This window comes from Thamnophis sirtalis, unplaced genomic scaffold (assembly GCF_051295495.1).
Source record: "Thamnophis sirtalis isolate CommonGarterSnake01/CBP01778 unplaced genomic scaffold, rThaSir2_p1.2 scaffold_4, whole genome shotgun sequence".
Taxonomy (NCBI): Eukaryota; Metazoa; Chordata; class Lepidosauria; order Squamata; family Natricidae; genus Thamnophis; species Thamnophis sirtalis.
In genome coordinates, this window is record NW_028261384.1 from 55,584,704 (window position 1) to 55,606,775 (window position 22,072).

The window sequence follows — 22,072 nt, forward strand, 5'->3', positions numbered from 1 at the left end:
TGTTTCCCTCCCAAAAATTTGGTTAGTATTCCATCACTCAGGCTGGGGGGTGAAATTCTACGCCCCTCAGAAAGGGCTCGCAACTTGGGAGTCCTCCTGGACCCACAGCTGATTTTGGAACATCATTTGTCGTCTGTGACCAGGAGGGCATTTGCCCAGGTTCGCCTGGTGCACCAGTTGTGTCCCTACCTGAACCGGGAGGCACTCGCAACAGTCACTCATGCCCTCATGACCTCAAGACTGGACTACTGCAATGCGCTCTACATGGGGCAGCCCTTGAAGAGCATTCGGAGACTTCAACTTGTCCAGAATGCAGCCGCGTGAGCGATTGTGGGGGTACCTCGATACACCCACATTACACCTATCCTCCGCGAGCTGCACTGGCTTCCAATCGGTCTCCAGATACGCTTCAAGGTGCTAGTTATCACTTATAAAGCCCTTCATGGTATTGGACCTGGGTACTTGAGAGACCACCTACTGCCAATTACCTCCCAAAGACCCATTAGTCGGCCTCTTCCGGGTTCCGTCTGCCAGCCAATGCCATCTGGCTACGACCCGGGGGAGGGCCTTCTCTGTTGCAGCTCCGGCCCTTTGGAACGAACTCCCCACAAAGATTCGGACCCTCACCTCTCTCCAGGCCTTCCGAAAAGCTGTTAAAACCTGGCTGTGTCGGCAGGCCTGGGGTTGATGAGCTCCCTTCCCCTCTCGACAGGTGTGGTTGCTGGCTATCTTAAATATTTGTCTTGTATTTGTGTGTTCCCTTTCCTGCTTGAGTTGTTCGCCGCCCTGAGTCCCTGTAGGGAATAGGGTGGCATATAAATAAAACAAATCTCAAAATTCTCTCAATCTCACTTGCTGATCAAAGCATAAAAGGTGTGGCATTGTATATCAAAAAGTCAATACAATCAAAGCAAATATTTGAAGATGAAGAAGGATAGTGGAAATAATGATGAATAACAAAAAATATTGATGGTGGCAATATATGCGCCAAATGACAATCAAGAAGAATTCTATGGAAACTCCACAAAAAGATAATAGAATATGAATACGAAGAAATATGTATATTAGGGGATTTTAATGCGATAGTAAATAATGAGTTGGATTATAAAACTGCAAAGTTGAATAAGAAGTTAAGGAGAATACTGCCTAAAACATTCTTTACAATGATGGAGGAATTAAATCTACAAGATGTATGGAGAAGAAGACACTTGAGAGAAACAATATACATTTTACTCAAATAGACACATGTCGTGGTCAAGAGTAGATATGATTTGGACAACAATAGATCTAATTGCTAAAACACAAAAGATTGATATAGACAAGTATATGGGCAGACCACAATCCAATAATAATGACAGGAAAGGTCAGAGAAAAAAAAATGAGATGGACATTAAATCAAAATCTATTAAATGAAAAAGAATTTCAGCAATATATGGAAAAAGAATTGAAATTTTTTTTCAAAGAGAATAAGAAGTAGGACACATCCTACAGAATGTGTGGAATACAAGCAAGGCATATACTAGAGGACTAGTAATGACTTATCTAGAAAAAAGAAACAAACAAAACAGACAAATATGAAACAAGATATAAGAGGAACACAGGAGACTGGAAATAGAACTACAAAGAAACCCACAAAATGCTAAAATTAAAAATTTGATGGACCTAGAAAAACATCAATTTAATTTAATGGAAAATGAAGAAGTGGCAAATAAAGTAAAAGCCACAAGACAAAATTTCTTTGAAAACACAAATAAACCAGGACAATGGTTGGCGTACAAGATGAAAAATGAGATAGGGAAAAAATTCATAAATCAATTATCATACCAAGAAGGGACTATTTGTTATCAAAAGGAAGAAAAGGAAAGAATAGTAGAAAAATATTATAAGGAACTATACCAACAAGACACAGTGGCAGAGGAAAAGTTAAAACAGTATCTAAAGAAGGTGGAAATATCTAAGATTCCAGAAAAATTTAAAAAGGCACTAGAAGAGAGAATAACAATGATGGAAGTAATAGAAGCAATAAAAAGACACCACCACCCCAAAAAAGGGAAACTACCAGGCCCGGATGGATTACCAGCGGAATTTTACAAAACTAAAAATTTTACTACAAGATGTGCTAAGCAACATCATGCTAGAAATATTCAATGAGCTGAAGCAAAAAAACCGGATTCTTCGTTGGAGGCCTATAAAACTCTTATCCCAAAAGAAGAAACAGACTTGCGGAGCTTCCGGGGGGATGTGCTTGCCGCCGACGGTAGCTTAACGAAGCTGCCCTCAGAGTTTTGGTTCGTATATCTATTTAAGATCTTAGATATCTCTTTTTCCAGGCAAGGAAAAAGTAGGGAGGGACCCCAGCTAGTTAGAGTCCTTTTTGCAGTTCACAGCCTTTTTATCTTTTGGCTGTGAACGAAAGAGAGTGATTCAACGAAAGCTGAGTCATTTACTCCGGCCAAAGCTTCTCAGCTGTCTTTTTTCAGCTCAAGGCGAGTTACCCCCCCCCCCTCAGTACAAGATTTTGCAATTAACTTGTTAAAGAACAATCTGAGCAGCGACCATACTGGTGAACTTTTTTATTCTCTATTTAAAATACCAGCTTCAATTTTACCAAAGACTCCTTTGTTTAATTTTTTTTTTTTTAATGGCGAATTTATAGCTTCCGCATTTTTTATAATGATATATCTTCAGCTTCCTGGACAGAACTAAGGATATAACTCTTTACAAATCAATTAGCCCCGTTCTTTCGATGATTTCCTTTTATTAACTGCCAGGGGTTTGCTGAAATTACCTTATCTCAAATTAATGTGAGTAAAGATTCTGTTTGTTTTCTTTTTATCATGGCACCGAAATCGAAGCAGCCCAGACGCTCTCTTACATCGCAGGCTTTTGTTGCAAAGCCGCAGCTCTTATCTTCCACGCCCCCTACTGGAGAAGTGCTAACGAAAGAATTTCTTTTTGAAACTCTCAATGAATTTAGAGAGGAGATGAAGCAATTTGTTACAGATTTATATGGCAAGCTTGATGCTAAGATTGCCCAAACAAGACAGGATGTCATGGGAGTTATGACTGTGATGACAGACTATGTTGCTGGAATTGAAGATAAGCTGGAACTCCTGGAGCAAACTAATTCTAACCTGATATCTAAAATTGAGGTGTTACAACAGGAAGTTGAAAATGCAGAAAAACAACTGGTTATGACAAATTATAAAAAGATGGAGCTGGCTTTAAGAGTTAGGGGACTACGTGAAAAGCAACAGGAGAACTTGAAACAGACTTTTTCAGAAGCTTTCAGTCGCTTGGTGGGAAGTCCGGGACTCAACTTTGATGGGCAGATTCAAAAAATTTACTGCCAGAATTCATGGGCAGCAAAACAGAGACAGCTTCCGAGAGATATAATTATATATTTTGCTACAAGAGAATCCAGAAAGGCGATATTACAAGAGTTTTATAATACCAGGCTGCGAATTGATGGACAGGACTTGACTGTTTTTAAAGCAATACCACTTCAAATGTTGAGAGCTAGGAGAGACTATGCTTTTTTTAACTAAAGAACTCAGAAACCGTCAGATACAGTATAGATGGGATGTGCCATCTGGTATTATAGTTACATTTGATGACCAAAAATATCACCTAAGTTCTGGGAAGCCCGAGATTTTTATTATGAGATCCTAAAGGCGGGACACCTTGAATCACCTGGACTTGAAGAAAAACAAAGAGAAGGAGAAGAGAAACAACAAAATACACCATTACAAGACAGAAAGTATCGCCTTCCCCTTCCGGAAAAGCAGAAGATCAAACAAGGATCCAGCCGTGTTCCCAGACGAATTGAAAATAAAGCGGATCGCAGCAACATTTATGAACACCAGCCATTGAATAAGGAGATATTCATGAAGCCATTATAAAAGTGAAAGTAAACATCTTACTATATTAAATAGCATAAAAATGATATAATTTTTTTGCAAGGAAATTATATCAAATCAACTGATTTAAAATATTTGCCTTATTTTCAATTTGAACAATACTTTGTGACTTTTGTTTTGCATAAAATTGGTTTAGTTGTACATCGATGAAGAGACATTAAGGTTGAAAGAACTGACGCTGTTCTCCTTAGAAGATATTTTGTATGGGACTTAAAAAAGATTTGGTGGATAACTCTGAATTTTTATATAAGCTGTTGATGACTTATTTTCCAGGGTGAGGAGGGCGGAAACTGTGGTGTTCCTGGATTGGGGTACAGGTTGAATGGAGTTGGGAGGTGTGGTGTAGATGGGAGGGTAGTGAAGGTTGAATTAGAGCTTTACTTTGAGACAGAAAGTAAACTGATTTTTGTATAAACTGTTATTTGAATATAATGACTGGAAGGATATACCCGGGGAGTTTGCAGGAAGGCGGAGCAAATATGAGAGGAGTATGAATGAAGATAAAATATATCTATGTGTATGTATATGTGTGTGTATGTACATATATATGTGTATATGTATGTATATGGACACGGGTAGAGGCAGGACGAAGAGTTAGAAAAAGAAACCGAGAGAAGAATTTGAGATGTGTTTAAATTGCTTTATAGAGCAGTGTTTCTCAACCTTGTCAACTTGAAGATGTCTGGACTTCAACTCCCAGAATTCCCCAGCCAGCGAATGCTGGCTGGGGAATTCTGGGAGTTGAAGTCCAGACATCTTCAAGTTGACAAGGTTGAGAAACACTGTTATAGAGAAGGAGGTATAAAAGGGACAAATTAAAGGTTTGGAAATAGACAGATATTTAGATAAAGAGATAAGGTCCATAGCTAGAGTAGAACTCTATTTGGATAATTTATTTGGTTTCAATAGAGTTTGAAATCCTGCAAGTAATTAATTAATTGTGATCAGGAATGATGTACATTGTTTAAGTCTTAATAATGATGGGAAGCTGAGTTCAATGAAAAGAATTTATTGATTTTTCTCATTTATTTTTTTTTAATTTTCTTCTTGTTTTTTTATCTTTTAATTTTTAACTTACTTGGTTTTATTATATTCTAGATTGTGTTTGATAAAAAGCTATACCGGGTATGGGATCTGGGAAGTCAAAGGGGGATAGGGAGGGGGGATTACAGGGGGAAGGGGGGGAGGGGGGAAACATAGTTTCAATTTTCAAAACAATAAGAATGCACCTGTATACTGTTGCTCCTTTTTCTTTTCTTTTTTTCTTTTCCTTTTATTTTCTTTTTTTTTTCTTCCTTTTTTTTTCTTTTAATGTTAGTATAAAATACAAATCAAATAGATTAATGAATAGTAGAAATACACCGAAGTAAGGAGTAGAGGGAAAGAAGAGGGAGGAGTAGAGAGGGAGTGAGAGGGGAATGTAAGGAGAGTGAGATGGGGGAAAGGGGAGAGAGGCATGTTAGAGGGGGAGGGGAAGTAGAAGAGGGGAATGTTGGAGGGGAGAAATGAAAGTTGGAGGGGGAGAAGAAAGGGTGTATGGAGGATGAAGTGTTATGTTGGTTTCCTATGGTGGAATATAAGATGAGTTGTGTTTAATCGCACAGTATACAAGTGATTGTAAAATGAAAATGAAAATAAAACAAACAATGGTAAGAAGAAGAAACAGACTTGCAGCAAATAAAGAACTATAGACCAATTTTTTTATTAAACATGGATTATAAAATCTTTGTATCAATAATGGCAGAAAGACTCAAAAGTTTGTTAAGTGAATGTATGCACTCAAATCAAAATGGTTTTTTCCCAAGAGACAAATTGGAGACAATATGCGAATTATATTGAATGCATTAGAATATTATGAAGTACATTCCAGGAAACAAATGGTGTTGTTATTTTTGGATGCACAGAAAGCTTTTGATAATGTAAATTGGCAATATATGATAATGCAACTGCAAATGATGGATTTTGGGGAAGGCTTCGTAAATATAGTTAAAACTATTTATAAAGAACAGCAGGCTAGGTGATGGTAAATGGAGATATGACAGAAAAGGTGCCGATTAGAAAAGGGACTAGGCAAGGGTGCCCGCTATCTCCACTATTATTCATATTGACAGTAGAAGTTTTGAACAGAAAGTTAAGGCAAGATAAAGATATAAAAGGAATGAAAGTTAAAAAAGAAGAAGATAAACTGCAAGCACTTGCAGATGACTTGGTATTTATTATTGAAGATCCAATAGAAGGTCCAAAACTACTAGAGCAAATAGAAGAGTATGGAGGAGTGGCAGGATTGAAAAGTAATAAAGATAAAACATTTTTTTTTTAGTGAAAAACATAACAGAAAAACAGAAAAGAGAAATAATAGATAAGTTAGATATTCAAATAGTAAAAAATGAAATATTTGGGAATACAGCTACTTCAAGATGCATAACTATTAAGGAAAATAATTATTATAAACTAAGAAATCAAATTGATATAGAGAAATGTAAAAACTTACAACTTACAGAATAGCGGAAATTAAGATAAATATATTACCAAGAATATTACTTTTATTTAAAATAATACCGATAAAAATGGGAAAAAAGTACTTCAAAAAACTAAATATAATAATAGGGAAATATATTTGGCAAGGAAAGAAAGCAAGAATTAATGTAAGAATGTTACAAGATTCAAGGATTAGAGGTGGATTTGGTGTACCAAATTGAGCTCTAACGTGGATAAAAGAAAGGATATTATTAAGAAATGCAAGGTTAGTATTCTTCGAGGGACACGATATGCAACTGAGTTGGCACGCATTTTTCTGGTATGGGAAAAATAGAATTCATGGTTATTTTCAGAGACATTATATAAGAAATGGTTTATACGCAGTATGGGAAAACGTAAAAGAAAAGCACTATATGGAAGTACCGATATGGCTTTCAATGGTGGAAGCTTTGACACATCCGAATATTAGTAGTATGAAAAAGGTTATTAGGTACAAAGATATACTAACATCAAAGGGAGAATTAAACAGAAGAAAGAATTAGAAGAACAAGGGATACATATAGGATGGTTTAAACAAATGCAAATACAAACAAGATATGAGAAAGATGCTAACAAGTATGGTTTTAATATGGAAAATTCAGAATTAGGATACTCATGGGAATAGATGAAAAAATGATTAAAAACTGTGCAGTTATCTACTTAGAATAAAATTAGAAGAAAAAGAGGTTAAAGAAACAATGATAAGATGGGCAAAAACTTTGGATATACAATAGAATAGAAAAATGACAACAACTATGAGAAAGGAATTATAAATTGACAATGGCGACAGCATACAAGGAGAATTTATGTAAAATGTTTTATAGATGGCACATGACACCTGAAAGATTAGAAATTTTTTAAAGGATAAATCAGGTAAATGTTGGAAATGTCAGGAACATATTATCATATGTGGTGGATGTGTAGGGACGCAAAAAGCTATTAAAATACAAACATGGTTTGAGAAAATGACACATAAACCTGTAGAGTTTAAACCAGAGATATTTTTATTGAGTATTCCACCAGAGAAATATAATAAAGAAAATTCATATTTGATTGTACAAATAATAATAGCAGCTAGAATTGCATTTGCACAAAATTGGAAAGCAGACAAAATCCCATCGGAAGGTGAGGTAATAAAGAAGACATTAGACTGTGCAGAAATGAACAGCTTGACACTGAGAATAAAGGACAAAGAGGAATCAGTGTACTACAGGACATGGGGGCGATTTTATGAGTGGCTCGAAAAAAGATATAAATAGAAAAAAAGGAACAAAACATGAAATAAATATCTCAAATGACACAATTAAATGAGGGGGAGGGGAAATAAGAAAATATCAAAATGTAAATATACAGAAAAATAATATGAATTGACAAATGTTAAATACAATTATAAGAATGTGTATCTAAGAATGAATTTGAAAGGAAAAATAAAAAACGTTTTACACAAAAGAATATGGAGATTGTAGGATCTTGACTGGAAGCATCGTGGCGAGACCGGTTGGAAAAATAACAGGCTCTACTGAGCCCTGCAAAAATCTAGTTCTACTGCTATTGGGAGGTCTTTGGACCGGAACCATCCTGGAGGGATGGGAAAGAAAAAGGGACGTCTCAGACAACCAAGAGAAAGGCCAGAGAAAAGCTCTTCAAACTGGCAGCAGCCATAACTAAATGACCAGTACAAAGCTCGGGCATCCAGACTAAGCTATTTGTGGTGGAGCAGTGTTGGAACAGAGTGTTGAAACTGGGTGATTGATTGGGCAACTCACAAGTTAAAAAGAAATCTGATTTTGATCTTAAAAAGGGTACCGGAATGGAATTAGCGGTTAACTGGCTTTCGGGGAAGAAAAAGGAGGTAGTGGAGGTTAAAATACCAAAGCCTCAGAGGATTTTGTCTTCTGCAGTTTGGAAGTAAAGAAATTAAATAACAAAAAGGAAGAGCCCAGGGGGAAGTCCCTTTTCTCCTTATTTTATTTTATTTTATTTTATGTGGATTAAAGCACTTTTGACAGCTATTGACAGTCAGCTGTTCTGTTGGATTGCAGATTGGAAAGATCCATTTACCAGCGAACAGAAAGTGCTATACCAGCTAGTGAAAGAAAGAAGAAGTGTGACCTTGGCTACAGGAAAAGATACTTTGAAACTGTGAGAATGGCTAAGGAGTATCTGTTTTTGTAACATTGTTTGGATGCAACTGTTTATAGCTGTGGAAGAGAAAAAACCTTCAACTTGGATTGGACTGAACTAATGCTAAAATTGAGCAATATAATTTGGAAGACCCTAAATTTGTAATTAAAGATAGTATAACCCAAAAATTTAGAAAATCTGTTAAAAGACTTAAATTTGTATTATAGAGATTTGGATGTATGATGAATTATTTGGAATGCTGAAAAATGTATGTGACATGTTAATTGGTAAGAAAAAAAGATAGAAAAATCACACAGAGCATACAGAACAAGAAATAGGAGAAGAGGGCACAAATGATGAACAGGAAGACAATATGGAAGAAAGAAGAATTGAAAATAAAATGCAGATAGGTGATTTCTCTGGGAATTACAATAACAAAGAAAAAGCAGACAAAGGGGGAGATCCGTCCAAAAAGAAACCACAAAACGGTAAGGGAGGGAGGAGAACAGGGAAAACTCTGGGGAAAATTACTAGAATAATAAAAGTAAATACTCTGAAGAAAAGACACAATAACCATAAAAATAGGAAAAAGAAAAAGAACTTAGGAGAAAGGGGGAGAAGAAAAATTATTAAAAATGGAATTCTTGAGAGCCCAAGAGAAAACGGTTAAAAGAAGAAAGAAAAAAAGAGTACACTAAAGGGAATAGTAGTAAAATTCTTATTATTATGTAACTAATAAAGAAATAAAGAAATTATAGTATATTGTTAATTGTAGATAAGAAATTGAAATGCTCTCTATATTAAAATTGAATTAGAGGATATATGTTGTTTATAGTAAAACAGACTAATGGAGAAAATATGAAATGATAATTTGGTGAACTTTGAAGGGGCAATTGAAGATATTATTTATGTACTAAGAAAAATAAGTATAAAGATGAAAAATAATGGAAGAGAATAATTTGGCTGAAAGAGAAAGAATTATGGTGTAAAATGGATTATGTAAATGAGAGGATATAAAAGAAAAGACCTGGAAAACACTTTGTTTCTATAATATGTGCAGGTTTTTATTAAAAAATAAAAACCTTGAATTTTTTAAAAAAAGAATATGGAGATTGGCAAAAAGTCAATATATTGAAATATTGAATAATTAAGGAAAGATTATAATTCAACAAAATATGTATATTACCACTAAAAGTCTATAATATTGTTAATTGTGTTGAATATTAACTGTATTGTTTTATTTATAGTAAAATGTAATTCTGATTCCACACTGTTCACACAACGTATTTGTAGAAAAAAAAAAAAAAAAAAATAAGTACAAATTTAGATTGTGAACTTTTGGAGGGCCATCATAACTTTGAACTATCATTAAACAAATGTCATAAATCCAAAAATACCTGCACTTATTTCTACCCTTAAAGCCTTAGATGGCTTTTATTGCACACTGCCTTTCTCTAACTCATAGAATGACCCATTCTTGATCAAGGACATAATCACAAACATTGATATTGCATTGCAAATAAATGAGACACTCTCAGTTTTTCTCTTTTAGAACTTATGTAAGCTAATCTTGATCATTAATATTTTTGGGGCATTTCACCAGTAACAGCCTGCTGATACTTGCATTTGCTGAAAGCATTACCATTAAAGAAATGAAACACATAAATTGCACCACTCTTCTGTTCTGGCCCCCACTTAGTCTGTTCCAAAACTACAGTCACACGAAGCTTGTAAAAGAAAGTCTTTATCAGTCCCGGCTCACGCTGGCTGCAAGCCCAAAATAAACATAGATAAAGTCTCTGGCAAAAAGGTTACACAGCAAATGCAAAAACAAAACTCTTACAGCAAACCAAGTTTTCAGAAAGCAAAATCACTTATCCAAGTGTCTCTTTGAATCATAAACACTAACTCGAACAGGGACGGAACTGAATTCTTGAACAAACAAACGACGTTGACTTCTGCAATCAGGGCGTGGCACCATCAGTCCTTTTATTTGTAGGAGAAGACTCTAACGAGCAACAGCTGTGTGTAATCACCTCCTGTGAGTCCTCAATTGTGCCTTACATCGGTCAGCTCTTCTCCTACGTGCATCCCGAAATAACTCACAAGAGGGTTCTTGCTCAGCCTCTCTTGTTTCCCCCCCACTGATCCAAGGCTCAGTCATTACCTGGGGACCAGCTAGTCTCTCTGAGCCCTGCTTGGAGTCAGACCTCTGTCCAGAGCCCTCCTCCTCTTCCAAGCATGACTCATAGGGCCCCTCGCTGTCAGAGTCTGATAACAGCTCCAAAGGCTCCAGCCGAGCCACAACACTCTTCTATAGACAAAAATCCTTTCAAATCAATTAATTTTCAAAAATGTGTTACAGAAATATGGAATTGAGATTCTTGAGATATTTTTAAAAGAAAAATTCAGAATATGTTACAATTTTATTCCTAATGAACAAATAAGTGTTAATGAAGAACAAGTAAATGATTATATGAACCTTTAATTCACTCAAGATTCCTACATAAAGATACATGAAGTCATAGTACAACACTATGTATTCAGGAGTTTCAATCAATTTAATGCGGATTTTTCTCACAGGTCTATAACACTAATAGCTTGTTAACATCACAATATTCTAATATCCACCTGATAAATTAAGATAGGAATATATTTTCTCAATTTTTCTCTAACAATACAGTATACCAATAGCACTAGAATACTACTAAATGCTTTGCTATTGTGGGTATTTACAAAAGCAGCCCTTGATACTTCTGTAATCTCATCCTCTTAAGAAAAAGTGTTATTACACATATGGGCATTTGAGAGAATACCATATGGTGAAGTAGATGAAAAATCTAGAGCCACAGAATGATATTGGGGAGGAGTAGATGTTGACTATGTTCTTACAGGAGCTGAGTTCATTCATAAACATCACCACATGCTCAGCCCATATCTTTGGACCAGCAATAAGTTAGACAATGCAGGGATGCATGGTGCAGCATGAATGATGCTGGAACTGCAGGCCACAAATGGTCTGCAATTCAGAAGTTCAAGCCAGGCTCCACAAGACAGGGTGAACTCTTGCCTCTTTTTCCCCATCCTCTGCCCACCCAGCAATTTGAAAGCATGCAATATTGCATATAAATAAATGGGCAGCTCTTCGGTGGAAAAAAACCTAGCTGTATTTGCATGTGCAGAGAGCAGAAGCTGGTGTTGGACCTGGCTGGATGCAAGGCAACACAATACGAGGTGAGGCAAGGTGAGACCAGCAGAGAAGCCCAGAAGAACCAGCAATTTGAGTGCACTAGACAGTTGTTTAAGCTAATTCACCCCTGCAGTGCATCAAGAGTAGGCACACAAGTGCCAAACAGAATGAACTAGCAATTTAGGCTATCAGGACTGCATTGTGTTTAGCATTTGTAGATTTCCCTGACATTGAATGCCATATGCTAAATAAATAAATAAATAAATAAATAAATAAATAAATAAATAAATAAATAAATAAATAAATAAATAAATAAATAAATAAATAAATAAATAAATAAATAAATAAATAAATAAATAAATAAATAAATAAATAAATAATAGTCAATTAATGAATTAGTATATAAGGAAATGCATATATAATAAAACAAGAGATACCAGTCCATTTAATGAGAGAGATGCATTAATACAAAAACTCACTACTATAATTTTACGTTATAGGAAACATTTTTACTCACCACTGCTCCACCACTTTTTGCCATTGATTATGTAGCTGTCTCCATCTCTCTGAATGTTACATTTCATATTGGTGGCATCACATGATGCAACATCAGGTTCTAAACCGAACATCAGAATTTAGCAAACTGAAGCAATAGCAAACAGAAAAGATCTTAGAGATTTTTCTAGACATCAAGAAGGATTGCTAGGCATGATATCAGAGATGAATTTCCAAGGAAGGAATGGTTCCCCTCCTCACTTTCTTGCCTCATTATCGTCTCTAAATGAGCGAGAGAATGTGTGAGTGAGTGATAAGATCTGTCTACTATCATTATATCTCCCATTAATTGGATTTCAGATAATTACAAAGCTTATCTATAAATTACAATACAAATTCAACATTCTACATAATCAATTATTAATTAATATTCCAATTCAACTGGCAATTAAATTAATCATTAAGAGCAATAAGCTAGAATTTATTAGCTGACATGGGATACTGCAGGTGGTCCTTCGCGTATGACAATAATTGGGCCCAGAATCCCAATAATTGAGCAAAGTGATCCCATCTCATTAGCAAATGCTAGCATTTCCCCCTCTACTCTGGAGCCCTTACAAGCTTTCAGAAGGGAAGAGGAAATGTTAGGCAAGACTAGCATTCTGTAAAGCTCAGAATACCAATTTTAACTAGCATTTTTGCCAGATTTGAGGTCTGTTCTTCCAGCATGCAAGAGGATTTCCACTGAGGGAGCAGACCTCAAATCCAACATTCCGTCCTCTCACAATCTTTCTTGTTGGCCTCCCTGTTGACCTGGAAGCCAGCTGAGAAGATAGCTTTTCCAGAGTTTTAAATTTTTAATGTTTTGATTGCTTTTCTATTTATTCTTTTATGTTATGTAAGTTGCTCAGGATTGCCCTATCAGGAAAATGAGAAAATTAATTGATTAAATTGATTAAATTAAATTGCAAATGACAATCACATGATTGTAGGACTCTTGGCAACTAGTTGTAAATGCAAATAGGTTGCCAAGACCTGGAAATCTGGTCATGTAACCAGGAGGGTTATACTAATGTTTTTATGAAAGCTAAAGTGCTTTACAAGCCATAATCAATTCCAAAGCCATCATTACGATGGTGGGTGAAATCCTTTTCTTCAAGCGAAAGCTACTCCTCAGGGATGGAGCTATGACAGAGAATGTCTGCCATCAGTTTTCCTTTTTTCATCATTCTTGATAAATAGTGTCTCTTAACAAGTTTCCCTAGTCATCTGAGTAGGATGGGTGGGAACAGTTAGGAAATGATGGTTCTAAAGATACAATCCTAACCCTATATAGTATTTTTACAATGACCAGTACTTTGCATTAAACCTGGAAAACTATCTGGATATAACAGATGAGGGGAAGAGAAGTTAAAATGAAAAAAAAAAGGGGGGGGGATTCTCCAGTCTCCTAATACATAGTAATAATTAGCTGAGAATGCATTTTAGAGTGAGTTGGGAGTTAATTCTGTTTTACTGTTGGAAAATACAGTGCTATATTCAGATTAAATTAAATATACTGTAACCTTGCTGATTTTATAAATTAGTCCTGGCTAAATTACACAGAAGAAATTGAAAAATTTCTAAGATGCCGGATTCAACCCAATTTTTTTACAATGAAATTTTCTTTCTGCTACAAATGAACGTTTTCATGTCTAAAATATGAAACAATTACCTGTCATGCAAAAACAAGAATTAATGTTTCCTTCCAGAAGAGGCTCCAGCCATTGTTTCTTCTGTTCTTCTGTCCCATATAAGTATAGAACCTCCATATTTCCTGTGTCTGGAAAACAGAAGAAACATTGAAACACCCCTCCTATTTTATCCAGTATACAATATAAGTGTGATAAAAATTCTGACAAGGCAGTTAGATAGTCCCTCACCTGGTGCATGACAATTGAATACTTCAGGAGCAAAGAAGCACTTCCCAGTCTCTTCTGCTATTAGTGCATAGTCTAACTGACTAAGACCACTAACAGCTGGCAGGAAAAGATTCCAGAGGCCTTCTGCTTTGGCCTTTTTCTGTTCAAAAGAGAAAAATGGATGCAAGTAATTCAACAATAGGTCTATTCAATCTGGCCCTGCGTAGCAGCAAGAATTATGATTCTCCAATATATTTTTATTGGTAGACAAATAGGAAAGAATTTCACTGGTCTCCAGTATTCACACAAACCTTCCTAATTTACATAGGATGAATACAAGTTCATGAATTCCAGCTCCTGATGTTTTCACAATTTTCCAGATTTTGCAATTGTTACACTAAAATGTACTTAAGAATACAAGAGAATGAGAGAAATGAATATTTCATATGAGAATATGAAAAATAAATATGAGAATATTTCTCATATATATATGCAGAATTTTAGCATGAACAAATAAAAATGGAAAATAAGGCAAAGCAAAATTTATTTTAGAATATTAAAAAGCATAACAGAAATATTTTCCACTCTTAGCAAACACTGCTATTGCCATTCAGCCAAGCTATTCGATTCTGAAATGGATTCCTTATATTTCTGCTTTTACTGACTCAATTTTAAATTTACTTGTTATGTATATGCCTTTTACATTAAAAATTGTTGTCATTTTCAAATTGTAAGTGAAAAGATGATAAATCAAATCAAATGTATATTAATCTTACCCAGATACCTTTGTATCAATCTCTACTCTTCATGGGCTTATTAAATTTTCAATGTCTATGATTTCTAAACTTTTCTTAAAAATAAATAAGCTGTTGCACTTCCTGCAAGAATAATTTTTTGGGAATAAATGTTACTGCATATGGTCTTGTAAATTCATATGGTTAGCTATCTTAGGTCATTTTCAGATGAAACAAGGTGAACTATAAATAATAAAATCACAATTTGTTTGGATGTTTCCACATTTATATTTAAGGGTAATGTCACTAATTTCACACAACAAAAACCAGGTCCCATCTAATTGAATGATAAGAATGACAATCTCATTCTAAATACACTAGAAATGCTTTTACAACTTTAACACAATGTGCTAAGCTACAATGTCTTATTTAGTTAATAAATGGCTCCATATAATAAACTAAGTTTAAACCAAACTATATAATGGTTTAATGTGACATAGAAACCAGATCAGGCTGTATTAATACTATGCCAGCCTCAAATATAAAAGAATAAAGCAGAGTGAAATGTAATTTTAGTTTGTTTACAGATGAAATTGCTGGAGTTAAAGTATTTTAAAATATATTATTTTATCTGAAGTGTATTGTATATACATATAAAATAAAGATAAACTCTATCTTACAGTCAATGTTGACTTCTTGGAGTCCCTATAGTTTTTCTTGACAAAGTTTTTAAAGTGGCTTGCCATTGTCTCCTTCCTAGGGCAGAGAGAGAGGGACTGGCCCAAGGTCACACAACTGGTTTTGTTTCTAAGGCAAGACTAAAAATCATGGTTTTCTGGTTTCTAGCCTGGTGCCTCAAACCATTATGCCAAAATGGCTCTCTTGTAGATTAAACTTATAAAGTCCATTCACTCCGTAAGGTATAACTTTCACTGGAATGAAAACTATAAATTAAGTTTTAAATTATATTTGCACAGAAACTCAAGGCCCGGGGCTGGATCCAGTCCACAGGGTGATTAGATCTGGCCCACAGGGCCGCACTGGAAACAGAAAGGACTGGCCTGCAGTGTCTCTGCCAGTGAAAACAGAGCTCGGGAGGACTGCATGTGGTCATCCCAAGCTCCATTTTAGCTGGCAGAGGATTGCAGGAGGCCATTGCAGCGAAAATGGAGCTTGGAAGCCCATTTTTGCTGGCAGAGTGCTTGGGCCTCCACAGGCGCCCCCAACACCAGTGAAATCAAATTGTCCACACCGACTCTGGCTACACCTACCCTGGCCCCTCAAGGTCAAACAGAACCCTAATGTAGCCCTCAATGAAATTGAGTTTTACAGCTCTGATATAAGATCATTCTTTTACAGTATACCATGGACAGAAAAAAAGAGTACCTTGAGTCTCTCCATGACACCAGGTTTTCTCCATATATCTGGTGAATTTTTCTTTCTGGCGTAATACTCAACTATTTCCTAGAGGGTATATATAAAATAATGTACAAATAATCATTCTCAAGCCAACCCATCTGAAGGCTGTAATTGAAAGTATTGATTAATCTCCTGCCAGACCTTGGATCTCATAGACAAAACAAGTTATGATTTTAAATTGGAATTAGGACTTTCATGTTTCCTTATCTGTACCTTTGACCTGTATACTTATGAAGACACAGAATTGGTGTTTGTCATTGCCTTAGAGAATTGAACTTTACAAAATCGATCACATGGCTACTCTTGGCCTTGTGGTAAATTAAATGGCACTTCCAAGAAGTTTGCAAGGCCCAAGATGATGCTGATTTGGTCCTGCTTTAATAACTATTCATGGTACAACTTACTTTTTCAGCTAGAAAAACATGCTTTTTCATGAAATCCTTCACTTTCTGAAGGATTTTCTTCCCCTCTGTGGACTGCTGGAATAATTCTCCAGAATTGCAAGGAGGTGTGCCAGTGCTGAAACTTATTCTAGAAAAAAGCAATATAGGACCAAGAGGGAGTATTAGGTATGTGGGCTACCTTCAGTTATTTGTAAAAATAATAAAACCTAATAAATCAATACATTGATATGTCAATGTGTTCTACAAGTGTGTTAAAGAAAGGGCAGATTTGCATCTCAGATAGGCTACCTGATCTGGACTACAAAACAGAGATACAAGATAGTAGGACACTGCCATGCCCCTGTTGGAATCTGAATCTGCAGATCTGAAGATGAGCTGGCACAAGAACTGACAGCAAATGAGAGGGCAGCTCTGTTGGCCTTGGATGAAACTGGGGAAGGGCAGTCAGTCCAGGCAAGGCTTTTAGGAATTAGTAAGGCCTGTAGGCAGGAAGGAACAGAGGCAGGAGGAATAGGAGAGACAGACCTCAGACAAGGAGCAAGAACCATTCCCTTCTGATGCAAGGGCTTGGACAGTGCAGAGAAGGCATGATCAGCGCAGACTACTCATGAGGTGAGTGCCCCATCCATCTTCACCAGGCACACCTGGGGAATGAGATTTACGGAGACGCTGTGGAGAGGGGAATTTGTTGGGGAAAAATGCTGAGTTCCTGAAGTGTTGTGTGCTGATGTTTGAACTTGCCAAGAGTCCTTGCATTCCTTTTGGTGTCCTGGACTAATAACCTGGATCTTTTGCTCCCTGAACTCCTTGATTTGCTCTTGTTTTTCCAAATACATTTGGGATTTATTGCTGTGCAGCCTTGGTGCATCCAGTGCTGGGCTGGACTAATTGCAGCCACAGGCTGCTTGAGGTTTGTGTGTGGACTTGTTATCACTCTACTCTGGGACTTGCCAGAAATGTGGGAGCGTTTGGGGAGATTTGGAGAATACAGGGGTGGTTTAAACTGCCAGCTGTTTGTGTTATCTCTGTGCCGTGCCCTGAGTCATCACAGATACAGAGAAAATTGATGTATTTACTGTCATTTAATACTACCTGTATGTCTTCCCTGGGTTATTGCATTTTGTTCCCGAACTAACTCCAACTTGCTCCTCTGTACCACATTGGGTGATCATGGATCAGCTCTGAGCACATGATTAATCTAGCAAATAGTCCTCCTGACTGCGAAGGTTGCATAGATGCAAGCAGCCAGGCCATGCAGCAAATACCCGGTAGCTGTGCTGGATAAGTTTAAAGGTTTACTGGCCCAATTTCCAGCGTTTTTTGGGGGGGGCAGTGACAGCTTTATATGAGCCTTTGGCCCGAAGACCTCCCCACTAACCGGGATAAGGTGGGATTTTTGATAATCCTTTTGTCAAGGTCAGCAGTACGTTGGGCAACGCCCCTCTGACCCAGCCCAACCCGCTATTGGATAATTATGCCAAGTTTTGCCATCATGTAAGGACCATGTTTGAGGATTCTGTTAGGGCCCAAATAGATAAAAGGTGTTTGAGAGAGTTGCAGCATGGGCCTGGCTCATTCACTCACTATATTACTGACTTCTGGGTGGTCTGCCAGGACCTGAAATGGAATGAGGTGGCATTTATGGACCAGTTCCTGGAAGGTCTTTCATTGGAGCTCCTGGATGAGATGGTGTGCACCGAATGCCTTTGTACACTGCAGGACTCATGCACCTGAGCCTCCGCATCAACACAAGGCTTCTGCACTGATGGGTGTAATGATGGACGGAGGCTGTGCCCGCACCCATTAAGGCAGTGCTGCCATCAGTACCACCACCTGATGAGCCGATGCTGTTGGAGGCTGCATGACCTTGTCTGACCCAAGCAGAAAAGGATTGGTGGCGGTGCAAAGGCCTTTGCTTGTATTGCGGCGGCCAAGGCCATATGGCGCCCTTGCTAAAGCACCCAAAGTAGCAGCAGGAGCAGCAGGAAATGGGTATGGCCTGGCCTAGAGGGCTCAATAGGTCAGGCTCAAGGGGCAATGGGCCAAACATCTCCAGCACAAACAGCTTTTGTGAAGTACCTCATGCTAGAAGTGAGTATATTCATGCCAGAATGGGGAGTGGTGGAGATCCAGTCCCTGGTGAACTCGGGGGCCACTGCCAACTTCATGGACTTGGCTATGCAGTGATCCATCCCACAGCAACAGGTTCACCACCGGTCTTGGTGGAAACTATTGATGGTCAGCTACTTCATTCAGGCCTTGTGGTTTATTGAGAAGAATCTCTGGAAGGGGTTTATTTGGCCTTCTACCTCTCTGTTGGTGCACCTGTGCTGTGATTATTGCAAGTTGAATGTGATCACAGTATGGAACCGGTACCCGCTTCCCAGAGATGGGTTCCTACCAGTTCGCACCTATTTGGTAGAATTGGTTTGTCAAATCTACCAAACCGGTTAGAAGAGGTTCCACCAGTGGACCCGGAAAGCAGGCCACACCTACAGAAGAGGTTCCAAATTTTTTTTGAAACCCACCACTGGTCCTTGGATATGATTATTCTGCACTATCATGATCATATTTATAAAACTCAGTGCCTCTGTGAAAGGTAAGGATGACTACTGTGTTTGTGGTGCAATCAGAACATTGCGTGTATTGAAGTTGTTTTAATGCAAACCAAAGATGCCTTTTAAAAAACAAGTTTACATCATATTCTTATGCATGCCAGTGTTGTGTGTGAAGTAATTTAAGGTGGTTCTGACAAGTGTCATTGGCATCTTCATATCCGGTCACATGGGTGGCAAGCCACTCCCATCTGGTCACATGGGGCGGCAAGCCACTCCCATAAAGGAGGCCACACCCACAGAGTAGGTTTGAACAATTTTTGAAACCCACCACTGCCACTTCCCCTCATCCCTGAACTGATCGAGTGGCTTTGTCAGGCCAAGGTTTTCATGAATCTGGACCTGCAGGAGGCCTACAACTTGGTCCGAGTTTGTGCCAGTGACGAGTGGGAGATGGCCTTCCAGACGCATTATGGTCACTTTGAATATAACATTATGCCGTTTGGATTGACCAATGAGCTCGGCATATGATGTCTTCTGGGACTTGCTGGATCACTTCGTGGTCTACCTTGAGGACATCCTGGTCTATCGTCGTCCCCACAGGAACACTAAAAATAAGTGCAGCTGGTGTTATAATGCTTGTGGGACAACAATCTATTTGCAAAGCAAGAGAAGTGCCAGTTCACACAAGCCACGATCAACTTTCTGGGTCATCATACTTTGCCTGCTGGAGATGGACCTGAAGAAATTTGTCATTGCAGGCGTGGCAACCTCCACGGCAGGTGAAAGACATGCAGCAACTGTTGGGGTTCGCAATCTATTACCACATTTTTGTTTCCCACTCTGCTTCCTTGACTGCTCCCCTTTCTAATCTGCTCAAGAAAGGGGAAAGTTCTGTTGGGGTGCTGCCTCTATCTCTGAGCCGATTCTCAAGCATCCTGATCCATTCCGGTCACTTGTGGTGGAGATGGATGCATCATATGTGGCTGTTGGGGTGGTGCTCCTACAAGCCTATACCCCTGCAGGCACCTTGTTCCCATGTGCTTATTATTCTTGGAAGCTGTCAACTCTGGAGCACAACTGAACTATATGGGACAAGGAGCTATTGGCGGTTAAGGTCGCCTTTGAGACATGGCTGCACCATCTGGGGGGTGGGGGTGGCTACCAGGTTGAGATTCAGATGGACCATCGCAATCTGGAACATTTATGAATGCTGAACCAGAGCCAGGTGTGATGATCACTGTTTTTTGCCCGATTTGACATTTGGGTGACCTATGTTCCGAGCGGACAGACAATCAAGTACTCTGAAAGAATATCCAATGCTGAAATCCGCCGAAGATGTGATATCAATGAAAATGTATCTGCCATTATAGAACTTAGACGCTGGCGCTGGCTAGGCCATACATTGAGAATGCCAGAAAATCGAATCCCAAAAATTTCCCTGCTTGCAGAGCCTGGTCCGACCTGGAAATGGCCAAAAGGAGGTGTTCGTCTAACCACTCTGCGTCACTTCAAACGGAAAGCCGAAGATATAGTCATGCGCCCATTCAATCTTAGCCGAAAATCATATAATAGCGACTGGCTGCACCACCTGACAACCCTAGCCCAGGACCGAAAACAGTGGCGTCAAATTTCCATGGAAGTCGCCTATACCCACGATGGGTGAAGATGCGTCAAGTACAGGTACAAAAGCCCAAGTGTATCCAAAGAGAGGACAAAATTCCACCTTGAACGGTGATTTCCTTGAAGCAGTATGCGGTCACTGAGGAGCCCATGGACCTCTGGGTTAGGATTTGGGAGGCCCAAGAACAGGATCAGTTTGTGGCAGCTCGTCATCAAGAGTTGGATGGTGATGGGAAATGGGAGACCCCTTGGGCATATATGGAGGACCTGTTGAGGTTCTGTGACCGCATCTACATTCCTGGAGGACCCCTTTGTGATCTCATTCTGCAACAGTGTCATGACAGCCCGGCGGTGGGTCACTTTAGGGTGTTCAAAATGTTGCACTTCATCTTCAGGACATTTTGGTGGTTGTGACTCCGGCATGATGTGTTGGGATATGTGGTGTTGTGTGGGATCTGTTGACAGGCCAACTATACTACTGGTGCATCCCCTGGTCTCTTGCAGCTACTACCCATGCTGGAAAGGCCCTCGGGGGCAGTCTTATTGGACTTCATAACTGAGTTATGAACTCCATTGAAGGATGCCACAATCATCTTGGTGATGGTGGACATGCTCACCAAGATGGCTCATTTTATTCTATGTGTGGGTCTCCCTATCGCATGGGTGACAGCCCAGTTATTCATCACCCATATGTTTCTACTGTATGAGTTACCGGACTGAGTAATGTTGGACCAGGGGGTGCAATTTACGGCACGCTTTTGACGGACCTTACCCATGGAACTGCAGGTACAGTCCCTATCGCATGGGTGACAGCCCAGTTATTCATCACCCATATGTTTCTACTGTATGGGTTACCGGACTGAGTAATGTTGGACCAGGGGGTGCAATTTACAGCACGCTTTTAACAGACCTTACCCATGGAACTGCAGGTACAGACATATTTGAAATCCACCCCAAAACTGATAGGGGCACAGATAGAGTGAATGCCATCTTGGAACAGTACCTCCGCTGTTTCAGCAACACCCAACAGGACAATTGGGCGGAGGTGCTGGCAGTGGCGGAGTTCACCTACAACAATGCTCAGCATGCATCCACCCACTTGTACCCATTCTTCGCCAGTTACAGCTTCCATCCACGGCTCTTCCCGTTGGCTCTGTCTGCCTCCCCGATTCCAGCCATGGATATATTCC

At 38.5% G+C, this 22,072-nt stretch overlaps 1 protein-coding gene across 1 annotated transcript in view; it reads right to left on the bottom strand.

The window, feature by feature from the left end:
* The window catches only part of ACAD11 (acyl-CoA dehydrogenase family member 11), a 91,450-nt gene that overhangs the window by 32,013 nt on the left and 37,365 nt on the right, over positions 1–22,072 (bottom strand). The window contains exons 9-13 of the mRNA XM_087712951.1: positions 16,705–16,831; positions 16,268–16,345; positions 14,169–14,307; positions 13,961–14,068; positions 12,269–12,367 (exon numbers count right to left, since the gene is read on the bottom strand). Of these exons, the coding sequence (XP_087569077.1) occupies positions 12,269–12,367; positions 13,961–14,068; positions 14,169–14,307; positions 16,268–16,345; positions 16,705–16,831 (551 nt within the window). The remainder of the gene's footprint in view (positions 1–12,268; positions 12,368–13,960; positions 14,069–14,168; positions 14,308–16,267; positions 16,346–16,704; positions 16,832–22,072) is intronic.